A 14,131-nucleotide genomic window follows, 5' to 3' on the forward strand; every position below is an offset into this window, starting at 1 on the left:
CTCAATCTCAGGGCCATGCAAGATTCCTGCATTGCAGGGGTTGGAATAGATGGTACTTTGTGGTCCCTTCTATGATTCTATGAAGTTGCCTTATACTAGGTCAGACCATAGCTCAGTATCATCTGCGGTGGCTGGCTGCAGCTCTTCAAGGTTTCAAGCAAGGAATCTTGCACAGCTCTATTCAGAGACTGGTGGGTTGAATTTATATACTGACCTATACCTGCAGGTCAATGCCGGGAATTGAACCTGTGACCTTCTGGATGCAAAGCGGATGCTCTGCCGCTGAGCTGCAGCCTTCCCCTTACTTTGCCCTGTAAGAATACCGATCCTGATTGCTGCTATTGGCATATCAAGCAAAGGACGGTGACCAAGTCAAAAGCAATGGAATCAGCCCTCCCCTGCAAACCCCACAGATTAAAACATGACGTTTCTACGACTTTCCCCACAAAAACTCTGCAGCCTTTGCCGATTTGCTCTGACGCCACGGCATCACGCTGTGCCGTGACACCAAAATCCCGACGACATACCGCTTTCTCAAAAACGGTTTGCATGTTATTTGGTGCGATGTAGTATAAAGGGCCGACTTACCCAGTATCAGCAATGTCAGACCATTGAACAAGGCACCAACGTAGGTGAACACCCACATCAACACGGCAAACTGGAAGCAAAAAAGAGAAAGCTGAGTAGGAATGCAGAATGACGACCATTTTTTTAATTAGAGCTCAAGTGAGCTTTGCAGTTGCCACAGGCAGCAGACATGCTGAGGCTCTTCATGCTCCAAATCCACATTCCTGGCTGTTACGTGGGGAGTTGGGAGGTGGCTGGAGACTCCCCAAGTGATGGGATCCGCTATAAGTGTAAGCCATTCTAAAGCCTTGCATGTGGAAAATGGGGGGAGTTGACATGGGAATGTCACTCACAGCAGCAGCAGCAGCATCCCCCGTGGCAATTTGGCATTTGTTCCGACTATTTAGATGGCCCTTCACTAAAAGGACTTCTCTGAAGGCAGCATGGAAAGATCAGGCAGCGCTCCAGCCTCCGTATGTCAGAGATAATTATAGCCAAAAGGACTTGTAATGGGATCCCACCAGACTTTAGCTTTGAGGTCCCCTGGCCATGCTGAGAATGACGAAAAGTCTCATAGGATTTCACGTCTGCTCTATCTCCCTGTGGTTCATGTGGCCATTTGGACCACAGAAGAGGTTCAAGTTCAAGCAATGAGACAGGCCCTCGGCCATTAGATTTGATGATGAAGATGATGGTGATTTATTTATTTATTTAAATGCCACTCATCTGACTGGGTTGCCACTCTGGGCGGCTTCCAGCAAATCATAAAACCAGAGCAAACCATAACACATTAGAAACTTCCCTATGCTACTTGCATGCACTTAAGGTCGCTGTGAGCTGCTCTTATCACACGGGGCATGTTTCGTTAGCAAGATACCCTCCAAGCAGCAAGCAGGGTTGATTTATATTATGTAGGGCAGAGGTTTTCAACCTTTTTGGGTCCACGGCTCCCTTCACCAACTACATTCTTTCTGTGGCGCCCTTTGTGAGCCTCAGGAGCCCAGTTACGTCACCCTGTGCTGGCAGCCCCTCTCACCCTTTTTCGAACACCCTCCCTTGTGAAGTGTTCACCCAGGCGCCTCTCCTCTCCCCTCTCACTGGGAGTCCTCTGGGCAGCCGCAGCTGCCGCCTCTGGTCTCTGAGCCGCCCCCCCCTTGCTCCAAATGGGTGTGCCTCCTCACACTGCCCCACAGGGACCTGAGAAGCACCCCCTGCCCAGCGCCAGAGGCATCATTCACCTGGGGAGCTTGCAGCCAGCGCTGCTGCAACAAACAGCTGTGAAAGCCTTTGGGAGGCAGAGATGTGAGAGGGCATCAGAGGAGGGAGGGAAGGGCAGAGGTCAGTGTTGCCCGCGGCACCCCTGAGCATCATTCAAGGCACCCCAGGTTGCCACGGCACATGGGTTGAAAACCACTGATGCAGGACAAAACCTTTGTTCTCTCCACCACCACCCACTGCAGCCTCCTTCCTTGCATTCCACTTCCCAGACACTGTAAGCTTCTGTTCCAGAACACAGAAAATTAGATGGTGGCAGCCATCAGGGCTGCCTTGGTTCTTTGCAGCCTAGTGCTAATGGGAAGAGTGGGGTTAAGGTTGTCTTCAGTAGCAGCGGCCAATCTGTGGCCCTCCAGTTGATTCTAGACTACATTTTGTGCCATCCCTGGTTATTAGCCATGCTGGCTGGGGGCTGATGAGAGTTGGGAGTCCAGTAGCACCTGGAGAGCCACAGGCTGCCCATCTCTGGTCTTAAGTCTAGAAGGGGGAAAGCAGCTTTGCAAAATCTTTAACTGCAGAGCTGCGGATGTGCACAGTTCCCACTTGCTATGTCAAAGCACCAGCCCATCCAGCCCAGCAGCTCTCCATTATTTCAGGCAGGGAGCTGGGGAAGAGCAATGATCCATGGTAGAGCATCTGCTTTGCATGCAGACGCTCCCTGGCACCTGCCTGAAAACCTGGAGAGCTGCTGCCAGTCAAGATGGACGAGGGGTCTGGCTTGCTATACAGCAGCTCGTTGAGTCTCTTTTGGTCCTGTTAACTTGACATCCTTTCCGCCCAGCTCACCAGGGACTGAACTTGAGAAGGAACATGGTCTGTGGTCTCTCTCCTCAAGGAGCTGGTGGCTCTTTAGGACTTGAGAGAGGAAACAAGGAGGGCCCTCCTGGTTCAGAGGCAAAATGTTTACCTTTCCTAAGCAACTAGTTAATTGCAAACCCGAAACCCCAACCACGTGAAACTGGAGGAGGTGGGAGAGAATCACCTTTACTATTCCAAATGTAACATGAGAAATAAGGGAACGAGACCAGCGTGTCCCGGGATGAGATAGAGCCCTACTAGTTCCCAGAGGGTTTAAGATCTACTTGCCAAGTAAGAAGGGCAGGGGGAGTGTGTGTGTGAGACCTGGAAGTGCTGAATCACTAATGTGCTGCATGTGGGGTGGTGGGTGAGAGTTCCCAGGTCAGCTGATTCCCACTGCTAACCTGAGGGCAAAACGTTCAGTAGGGGAAGGGCTCTCTGAAAAAAATGACTAACGGCACATTTGCACAATCATTTACTTAGAAGTATTTATTACTTGGGCTGGGTTTTCTTTTTTATTGGATAATGTTCGAAGTAGGTCACAAGCCTTTAAGATATAACTATGAACCGAGTTAATTTAAAAAAAAAAAAAGTTCAGCAATGCATTTTAAAAGTAGTAAAAGATGGCAATTTAGCAAAAGTTTATCCAAAGACTCAAGGGCACTGTTTTCCCCTACAGCCTGTATCTCTCAATTCTTGCATTCTAAGAAATCCCTGCTTGTGACCGTTGGTTAACCAAAGGTATCCTGAGTCCCCCCCCCCAAAAAAAAACCTGGGTCTCCAATTGTTTCTGGACTACAATTTCCAGCATCCCTGACCACTGGTCCTGCTAGCTAGGGATGATGGGAGTTGTGGTCCAACAACAAACTTGGGGACCCAAGTTTGAGAAACACTGACCAAGGAGAATATAGAGAAGCTTTTGCTTGGCACCTGAAATGCTGGTAATGTCCCTATTAAATGGATACGCCTGGGACTGGCGACAAAGCGCCAGCAACCCAAAGGCCCATCTCCAGTTAACAGCCCTCTTGCTCTTCCACTGGCTGCAGCACCTGCAGCAGAGGCTCCTGCTGAATTCTTAAGCCGGCAGTAGCACACCTGTGGCCCTGTAGATGCTGCTGGGCTGCACCTCGGTTCATCTCCGACCACTGCATGCAAGCTGGGGCTGCTGGGAGATGCTTCTATGTAGATTTAAGATTATGCATTCTTGCCTTGGCACAGTAGTTCCGACTTAAAAGCACGGTGTACACAGCACCCTGGGAAGCACCGACAAGAAAATGCAGGGAACCCTTCTGAGGCTGAGGGCCATGTTACGGACAACCTTGCAGAGGCCACGTGTCAGCAGCAGGGGGGAAAGGAGGTGTGGCCAGATGCAAAAGTAGGGAATGCACGAAAACTCCTTGGCATAGGAGGAGGCATTCCAGTCACAGAAACGCCAGAGGTTTTACACGTAGCCCTTTCCATTCTTCAAGGCCACATTACAGGTAGACAAAAGCACTCAAGGAGCACGTGGAGAAAGGCCAATGAGGTTAGACAGTCCTGGAGGGCTACAATCACTTGTTCACACAAACACAGAGCCTGAGGTCCCCTACCCCTGGCATATGTACCACAATCTGAGGCCTACAGTTGTTGCAGAGTCTTTGACAAGGCCAGGTTATTCTGTACATCCATAACAAAACATTTTCTAGTGCGTAAGCTTGCCTTTTCCTCCAAAGGGTTAGAAACCTTGCCTCCCCTGCTCATCACATTGCTTAAGAGCCACTAGGGAGTACTACTACTACTAGTAGTAGTAGTAGTTGTTAAAAAATCAACCTCTCTTTTAGAAACTGCATAGAAGTCTTACTTATGCAGCAACAATGGGCAAAGGGCTGTTTCTCCAGTACTCTGGCCTATCTGAGAAGTGGCTGCAAGTCTTATCTCTGTTTAGGCTCAGATAAGATACTTAAATCTCTTTCCAGGCAAGGGCCCTTGTATGTCTTCTTCTTCTTTTTTAAGGCTGTAAGCTTAAGCAAGAACTCTTCTTAGATAGGACAGGGTGCATCTTACAGGAAAGTCAGTCCACCAGTCAGGCTCAGTTACATGAACTCATGACAACACAGCATTGCAGAATCACCCCAGCCCATATGGCTCTGCCATATAGTTAGCCAAGAGAATAGGGGCCACTACAGGGAGCAAACACACCCAACACACACACCTCTATTTTCCGTCAACAAGAAAGAGGTATTTCCAGAGTTTCCAGACACTGTCCAGCCAGGCAGGAGAGGGTGTGTAGCAAAGCCATGAGGAGTGTGACCTGGGGAGAATTCCAAGGGCCAGACCAAACGTCATGGAGGGGCACATCCGGCCCTTGCGCCTAAGGCTTTTAATCCTGTCATATTGCGCTAAATGGCATTAAACCAGCCTCTCTCAACCTTGAGTCCCTGGATGGTGTTGGGCTACAACTCCCACCATCCCTAGCAACCAGGACCAGTGGCGCCCGGGATGATGGGTGTTGTAGTCCAACAACATCTGGGGACCCAAGGTTGAGAAAGGCTGCGTTAAACCAATATGTGATCTGTTATATGCCTCCTTAAGTGACTCCTACTATATTTAGCAAGAAAAATAATCAACCCCAAACCCAACACTGAACAGCTGACCCCTTAACACAGTTTGAAGATACTAAAGATAGGGTCGAGTCCTGTGGCAGAATAAGACCGGCTGGGCCATATGACTGTGCTGCAAATCGCTACAGCAGATCTTGATAAAATCGCAGTATGACTGAAAACCTTTCAGCAAACCTCCTGCTCCTCAAAAGTCAGAGGTAGTTTACTTTGCCATCACTGCAAAGCTGGGAGTTCTTTTGATCTGCCATCATCACCTGGCAAATGGTATTGGGAAACTGTTCGAGTAGTCCCTCCAGCACATGTGACTGGCACCTCCTAGGCTGCCTGAGTTTCCGAATTTAAGGAATTCCACTCCCTCTTTGGCATTTTAAATATGGCTGACCGCAGGCCTTTCCCCAGAAGGGGGTGAGATGCCAAAGATACTGCAAACCACAGAGTAAAATCATCCAAAAGTCATTAATAAAAAAACCACACATATTTTCTTCGGAGAAATATCTTCTTCCCTTTGTTGGAAAAAAACACAACACAATATGCACATCAGCGCGAAAAGATTCTAGCTCAACTTTGGGTTGATGGCTTTCCAGATGTTGCTGGACTGCAAATCCTGTCAGCTCCAGCTAGCACAGCCAATGGTCAATGGTGATGGGAGATGTAGTCAAGCAACATCTGGGGGATACCAAGTTCCCTGACCTGGAATGCTGGAGTAGACCGATATCTGGTCTTACACAGCAGGATTCCTCTGGTGTTCTTTAGCCTCAAACAACTGCAGTGGGGAGAACAAAATGATGCTAAAGGTTTTATTTTGTTCCAACTCATCTTGAGTTCCACAGAACCATCCTTCAGGAATTTCCTTTTACATTTTAGGAATGGGTTGCTTCAATCTTGCTTTATGCTGCTGACTGCTGGGAGAAAGCATTCAGCAGAGCAAGAGAGGACGCTGGCTTGTATCTTGCTAAGGCAACACCAGCAATTGAACCAAGTCAGGGAGTTGAAATTTCAACACCCCAAAGTCGCCAGTGAGCAAATTCTCTAAGTCAGTAAAGCAAAACAGATAGGCTTCAGTCAATCAACAGTGTCAGGGAGCAAGTAATTCATATTTTCTGATAAGGAGACAGTTGATCCTCCTCCAGGGCTGTTGAAGACTCCCATAGAAGTGGCTATACCAACACTGGAAAACTTTGCTCAGATCATCAGCCTCTGAGCTGGAATTATCCAGTAGCAAGAAGTTGTAAAGTGGCATTTAAATGCACTCTAAGGTGGCATTTTTGGAGGTGGAAAATAAAGTAGCATGATTAAGTGGTTAAATATTAAAGGTGTCAAGTCCACAGCCCTACTGTATCAGCTACTCTAGCCTAGATCTAAAAGCAATCACGGTTTTTAGATGAGTAAAGAAAATATCCAAGCTATCTTCTATTTCAGAAGCACTTCCTACGTGCTCCACTTCATATAAAACCTACGTGGTGTTATGCAAGTCTTTTGAAGCATGAAAGATCTGCAGAATGCTAAATCAATGAGCTGGAAAAGAACTGCAGAATATTCCCTTGTTCAGGGCAAGAATGAAGACTTTACTGACAGTTGAAAGCAATTTTTCATATCAGAGGGTTTCTTCTTCCTCTTTTGCCAGTTGGATCAAAGACTTTAATTCTATTGGAAGTATTCTGCTTTGTCAATGTTTACAACCTGCTATACTGTGTACTGTCTGCACAGAATCCATGGGTGGGGGCCATCTGAAGTACAACACACATTCACAACGTTTTTGGTGGCCATTTTTAATGACCCCCATACATTTTAAAAAGCCAATGCTTCAAATTACTGAAATCCTTTTCCAGCTGCAACTTTTCTTTAATGAAAGCACTGTAACGCCATAACGCTTATTATGCCAGTTTCGGTGCAATGGAGTTCAAACACCATAACACTATAAAGTGGGAATAATTAAACCACAAACATTATAGCATTATGGTGCTGAATATCTTTTTTAAAAAATAGCTGGAGAAGTGTTTTTAGCAATAATGAAAGGATTTAAAAGTCAAAATCATGGTCATGAAATTTTATATGAACGTGTGCTGAACTGTGACAGGTCCAAACTCACGTCCAGAATTTGCCCTTTTAAAAAGGCAGAAGAGCAGCTCTAAAGCAGCCTTGCTCTACTGGGAGGGGGCATTGATAATGATGGGAACTTGGAATTCAGACGGAAGACATATCAAAAATACTAGATGATGCTGTTGTGTGGGTGCCCCCCACCCAAATTGTGATCAAACCATGGCAGTAGTTCCACCTTAAATAACTTTTATGGAAGCATCCCAAGTCTCCTGCTTCTGACCCAATAGTCAATTAATATAGACAAACCTTGCTTCTAATGCAGCAAATTTCAAATACCGGTATGCCTGCCTAATTTAAGAATGGGCATAAATACTGGGAAAGACTTACAAGGGAATTGAAATCCAAATAGGCCCACATACCCCCCCCCGGTGGTCATTAGAACCTCCAATGTGTGGGTGGGGGACTTGTTGCCCTCCGTGTGTTGCTAGACTACAATTCCCATCCCCCTCCAGCTGATGGGAGCTGGAGTCCCAACAACATCCAAAGCAAGGGCACAGTTCCCCATCCCTGCTCTAAAACCATACCGCCATATCCCTGCCTGCCTCACATGCTTTATTGCATATGGCAAACACCAGGTGGTCCTTCGGGTCAACCTGGACGAGATTCCCTCCCTTTCTGCGAGTATATACTCCGGAAAGGTTGAAAATAATGGAAGTCTCTTACCTTTAGCGAATCCACCAAGTCATCCACTAGGAAGAGGCGTCTGAGCTCCTTAACTGTGTTGTTGAAGTGGCCAAGTACCATATGGCTGTATTTTTGCACAAGCTCCTCAGACACAGCGACATCTTTGTCCAAGTAAGCCCTAAAAGAGGGAAAGCGGCGTTCATAACATTCGACTTGGCAGCCCGAGATTCTTCGAGGTCTCCTAGCTCTCAGCCAGAGCACAGTGGAGAAACAACAGGGAAGGTCATGGTGCTCAAGAATTGGTACAGATGGACAAAGACCCAAGCGTGAGGCGCTCTGTAATTTATTCACAGCAGTGAAGCTGCCGCGCTTAAAACCCCAGGTCTTTCCAAGAACCGGCACAATTAGTTCATTAAAGTGCACTTAAATGGTAGAAACAAATGTCTGGCCACTTAAAGCAGGTCAACGAAAGGTAAAGGAAAAAAAAAAGACTGTGCCTTTTTGCACACAGAAAGGCATGCTTGGCAACTAAAATCAAATGTCTTTTTGGCTTAGGTATAACTGGAGATGATGTCCTACTCAGTCCAAAGAAGAGCCTTTGTTTTGAAACAAACAAAAAACAACAACACTCCCACAGCTTCACTGCATTAAGCAAACCCACTTCCCAGAATATCACAACCCTCCAAGTTCTACTTTCATCCCACTAACCCCTTGCCAATCAGCCCAACATACTTTAAATATTTTAAAAGGGAAAATAAATGCTTCATCCCAGCCCAGCCCAGCCTTCCAAAATTGCCTCTGGGGGTTAGGAGAACCCCCAGGAGAGAACACAGCAGGAGGAGAAGGGGGACTGTTGCATTTAGCAAGCTAAAATGTTTGCCCTGATGGAACCACCACTTTAGCACAATGTCAAATTCCTCCCGTTTTATCCTATTTGCAGAAATGTGGCATCCTTGGAAGTTTTCAAGATGCTCCTTAGACAGGCATGTAGCGTTTGCCGATTTTGCTCGCACGATGCTTTTCTTGCCGTGAAAGATACCTGATCTTAAATCTACCGCAGGTTTCGCTACTGCCCAATTCAAAAGTGGTGGCATTGCTTCTGAGATGGTTCACTGTTGGCTATGTAGGCTCCAATGCTTCTCAAACGGCCAAGGATGATGAAATTATTCATATACCATACCAATGCAATATAGTGTAATGAAACGTCACTGTACCGAAGTGCATTGTGAAATTATGATAAATGCCTTAGGATCCAAACCTACCTGGGTGAACCTTGCCGACCTCTGGGTTAGTTAATTGTTTATAAGGCTATTTGAATGTTGTTTTATGCCTTGCACCTATTAGTGAATTTTGTACGTTATTGATGTGAACCGCCTTGAGCAAGGATTCCTACAGATATGTGGTATACAAAAGAATCAGTGCTGGTAAGGGCAAAACAAAGTCTTGCTTGGAGGGGAGTGTATCACATCCTCATATCCTCTCCCCTTAACAAGTGACTGTGGGTAGGGTGACGCACTCACCTAAATGGGTGGCCTTCCTCAGACTTCTGGATTGCCTGGATAACTCCCTTGTATATCCTAAAACTGATGGTCACTGACAGGAGGACCAAGGCAATGTAAGCGACCACACTCACAATACTGAACACCGTTAATGACAGCAGCAGGAACAAGCTGGCTCCAAACACCACGCCCGTCTTCTTAACGTCTCGCCAGTAAAGGAGGTCAACAACTAGAGAGATTTAAGAGAAAGGAGATTAGAAGACATTGTCAGAGCAATACAGCCCCAACTTTTCTTTTTCTTTTACACGCAAACACACAATGTATATATGAATGCACTTCTAACACACATGCAGAGATAAAAACACACTCATGCATCGAACGTTGGCGATTTTCCCACGGAAATTTAGTACGTGTGCAGTGTCGAACACCACGATGGCTCAGAAAAGTAAACAGATCCTGTTTAAGCGGAAGTCAGAACAACAGTACAGGGCTTGCTTTTCCTCATATGCCGCTGCGATAACAGACAAGCCAAAGAAGCACCTTAACCCTGGTGAGGTTGGTGCTGCCCCCACCAGGCCTGGAGTATAATTTCTCTCTCACCTGCTCCTTCAGGAAGAGACCACTTGGCCCCAGGTGAGCAGAAGGGGAACGCACTCGCCACCACAGCAATATAAGTTGCCACTTGTTATGGGTTTGGTGAAGGCAGCAAGCACAGCGCAGTGATGCTCATTTGGGCTTGTGGTTCCCAGGAATCGGAATAAGCAGGCTGGCACTAGCAGTGTACGGATGGGGTTTTTTCGAAACTGCTTTTCTCAAGAACGAGGCTGCTTTCCTGTCCTAGCAGCACAACAGGCTTCCATCATCAAGGCCAAAACACAATGGATACAACTTCCAACAGGTCTTATCTCACGGGGCAGACAGAAATATATTAGCGACAACACCCTTATGCAAAAATACGGTATAAGGAAGAGAGTGCTCTGTTTGCACATGGGGAGAGCCAGGTCTAAACCCACTCACCAAGTCATGAAGCCCACCATGAGTTATGGCAAACAGAACCATGGACAGGGGAAACTGCAGTTCAAATCTCACATGGCACTCACTCTGTAGTCTTCCCCACCTAAGAGGATACAGCTGGGCTGTTCTACGGGCTAATACACAGTTCTAGGCTCTTGGGAAGAGGTGTGGAACACAAATGTAACAAAATAATAATAATCTGCAAACCATATTTGGCATATTGAATACTACATTCCTACCACTTTATTCTCTTCCACTGCAGCAGCATACAGCAGAGTTCAGCAACCCCAAAGTATAGAATATAGTATGGAATGCCACATTGGATATTAAATTCAGGAATCATGTAGCCCAGGGACAGGCCCTTGGCCACATTTGTATTTTTGAACCACAGGCACCACTCCCTCTGGCCACCCGCGAAACAGAGAAACAGAAGTCATGCATAGGCTCATTTCACTTTTCCAAGCAATCTTGAGTAAAAGTCGGACCCAGAAGAATTAAATTGAGCCTTGCAAAGTGCATAGAGCTGAAAGAGGAAATGGGGAAGAGTGTCACTGATGGCTCTCTGTGTGTCACGGCAGTGCCATCAATTATGCTTCTGTTTTGTTTTTCTTGACAACGTGTAAAAGTGTCAGTGATATCCCAAACACATTTGACTACAGTTAAAGGAAAGCCTCAAATATTGGAATCATTCCATTATTTAAATTAGACAATGTTTAAAGGAACAGGTCCAATTTTCTCCAGAGGATTTTGTCACACTGAATGTTTTGTTTCTGTTTATTAAAAATGTTTCTGTGCCACCATGTCCAGAACTCCTCCCCGATGATTCCAAACACACCTGGTCAACAAATTAACTCGGGGAAATACGGAGGAAGCCAATGGCTGTGTTTGGACACAACACTAAACCGAGTTCTACATGACAAGAGCTGCAGCCTGTAGCTGCCCTTAAACAAGCCAGCTTCAGTAACCATAGTTTGAAGTTATCTTGTTTGAAACTGACCATAATTAGCGACGAACCACAATCCCAGGCTCTAATGCAACGAACAGAGATTAAAGGAAACCGAAAGTAGTCCATGCCAAAGTCCTCCTCTGGGGCGTGCGGTAGATAGGGAGGGGAATAGCGAGAAACCTGAGACTGGCTGCAGCTTACTTCTGTAACATGCAACCATGGTTTAGTATTATGTCTGAAAGCAGCCACTGAGTGCCTTGAACCAGTTTGTGTATATATATATGTCAATGGTTTGTTTTTTTCTGCCATTATCTCCTATAGCTTAAGTCACAAATCCCAAAATACAAGCCTGTGTGTGCTGTGCATAAACATTTAAACTCAGCGGGGGGTTTTTTAGTTTTTAGTTTTTAGTTTTTTAATTTTACTCAAGACCAACAATTACATTACAGTCGTTTTCTAGGTCACAACTGGTACAGTTCTTGAGTAATACGTACAAGGCAAACTGCCTTTTGCTTCCCTTTAAAATGAAAGCCAAACGTATCCACTGCCAGAGACACACAGAAGGGTATTCTGAACAGCCACCTACCCAGAGGCAAATGCATTTCAAACGTAAAGGATCTACAATTTCTGCCCTTCAAAGAACAAAACAAAACCCAGTACCTATTCCAAAGCAAATGTCTGACTACATTTGGTAAGCACAAGGACTATCACTTGGTGAATCTAAAAATAGCAATGCTAGCACAGTGCCTCGCATACGCAGCTCATCCAGTTACAATCTTTCCTTTGCTTTTAATGCAACTGTCTGGATAAGTCAGAGCTCTGCAGTCTTCCTATTAAAACCCTTAAAAAAAAAAAAAAGCACTGCACAACTCTGGAATGCCAACTGCAGCTGCTGCACAAAATAAGGATTCTGTGTCTATCCTGAACATTCTCCCCTCCACTAGAGAATTAAATAAAATGCACACCAAACCACACTGTCTCCGAGTGCAAACCAAACATTAAATGCAAGAGCTCGCAGCAACGCAAGCCTCGACATACTCACCACTTCTGGCATCCATCTTGCCAGGGTTGCCTGCATGCACTCAGATTTTGCACAGCTGACTAGCAAACCTTTCCACTTCCTGCTAGGGCACTCAAAAGGTCATCTGATATACGCAACTGCCTGCAGCCTCGCTGATACACAGTTAGGAACACCCCAGACTACCACACAGTATTTTAAGCCCTCGTCCAATGGCCGTTTCCCCTGTAATTCCTTGGAATGCAGAACATATGTTTGCAGCTATATGCTACGTTCTACATTTAGATTTTAGACAGAGGCAGCTACGGTAGTCAAACGGCATTCCTTTAACAACAGGGCAGGGGGGAACCACATAAAAGGTATATATATATTTGAGGAGAAAGAGGTTGTAACACCGTCCATATGCTCTCCTTCTTGTTTAGTTCTCTGAATGGTATTTAAGAGAAGCAAATATTTTGTTAGAGGGCTGCAATTGCAGCGTTGCTTTTGGACGAGTTCCATATCTGACAAGAGTGCATCAGGGTGGGAACTGGGAACCAGCTTGGGAAAGAGTGGACGTTTTGCAGCTTTTAAACAAGCATTTTTTGGTAACTCTAAGACAGTTAAAAGGGGTGTTCTTCTTCTTCATATATAGGCAAATTTCTATGAAAGGTGTGCTAACCAACCAACATTTTTCTCCTTTCCTTCTTTGGAAAACGAGAATCTGGAGAATACTACAGGTCACTATAATTCATTTCTAATAACCTGAAGATACTGATGTTTTAAGAACAGGCTAATAACCTTTTTGTTCCTTTGTTGTACACCGCTTTGGATCAATTTGTTGGGAAAGCGTTTATAAATGTTTAAATTAAGTAAACAAAAACAAATAAATGTAGGATTTTTTTCGGTCGTGCAGCAAATTGCCAGAATTTCAAGAACATGAGGAGCAATCTATCCACCAAGGAGGAATATACCCACCAAGCAATATATCCTTCCAAGTGCAAGCACAGACTCCATTACCAAGCGTAGGCTCACCTCAAGGGGTTGGGCAAAGAGGCAGGGCTGTACTAGGGACATCACTCCAAATGAAAATAGCATTGGGGTGGCGGCATTGTCGGGACAATAGTAAGGGAGAGGCAGAGTTCAACTGTGCAACTAAGGGCTCCTTGATGCAGCTATTTACATTTTCTTAAAAAAAAAAAATCCACGCTAATGGCATTCGTCCAATTAATGCCATGCCTAATTTGGCCCTACAGCTTTTTTTGCATGCAGGCTCTTGAAATTCACGTTCTCCTCTTTGGCCAGGGAGTGGAGCTCTGCGTGCACATAGCACGGATGCATGGGCACATCTCCTGGCAGAAAAGAAGAGGAAGCTGCTGTCTTTGCACAGCCCTTTGGATCTTGTCCGACAGGTGCCCCCCGCCTATCACCCAAGCCTAAAACATTAGCCAAACAAAACACAGCTGGGGAATCGGGCGCAGCGCCAGCTTCTCTTAAAAATATACTTTAGCTTGGGAATGTGAGCCAGAGAGAGGGGGATGCTTGTGCAACACCTGTTTGGATCCAAAGTTATCTCTGGGGTGTCACCAGTATGGCCCAGAGTATCCATGCGACAGAGAAATGTCCCTCTTCCTCGCAACCCCTTCATGCAGGAGTTTCAGTTTCAAGAGGCTATTTACCAAAGGTTCACTTGCGCCAGATTAAGTGAAGC

General features: G+C 45.8%; 1 protein-coding gene across 6 annotated transcripts in view; it reads right to left on the bottom strand.

Annotated features, from left to right (window-relative positions):
* The window catches only part of RTN4 (reticulon 4), a 58,577-nt gene that overhangs the window by 4,319 nt on the left and 40,127 nt on the right, over positions 1 to 14,131 (bottom strand). For 5 of the 6 annotated variants that reach the window (XM_033145094.1, XM_033145095.1, XM_033145096.1 and 2 more), the window contains 3 exons: positions 9,485 to 9,692; positions 8,004 to 8,142; positions 589 to 658 (listed from right to left, as the gene is read on the bottom strand). In XM_033145094.1, the coding sequence (XP_033000985.1) occupies positions 589 to 658; positions 8,004 to 8,142; positions 9,485 to 9,692 (417 nt within the window). Of the gene's footprint in view, positions 1 to 588; positions 659 to 8,003; positions 8,143 to 9,484; positions 9,693 to 12,465; positions 12,587 to 14,131 lie in introns of those variants that run through there. The other variant, XM_033145098.1, reaches the window with a different exon arrangement.

Source organism: Lacerta agilis, chromosome 3, assembly GCF_009819535.1.
Source record: "Lacerta agilis isolate rLacAgi1 chromosome 3, rLacAgi1.pri, whole genome shotgun sequence".
Taxonomy (NCBI): Eukaryota; Metazoa; Chordata; class Lepidosauria; order Squamata; family Lacertidae; genus Lacerta; species Lacerta agilis.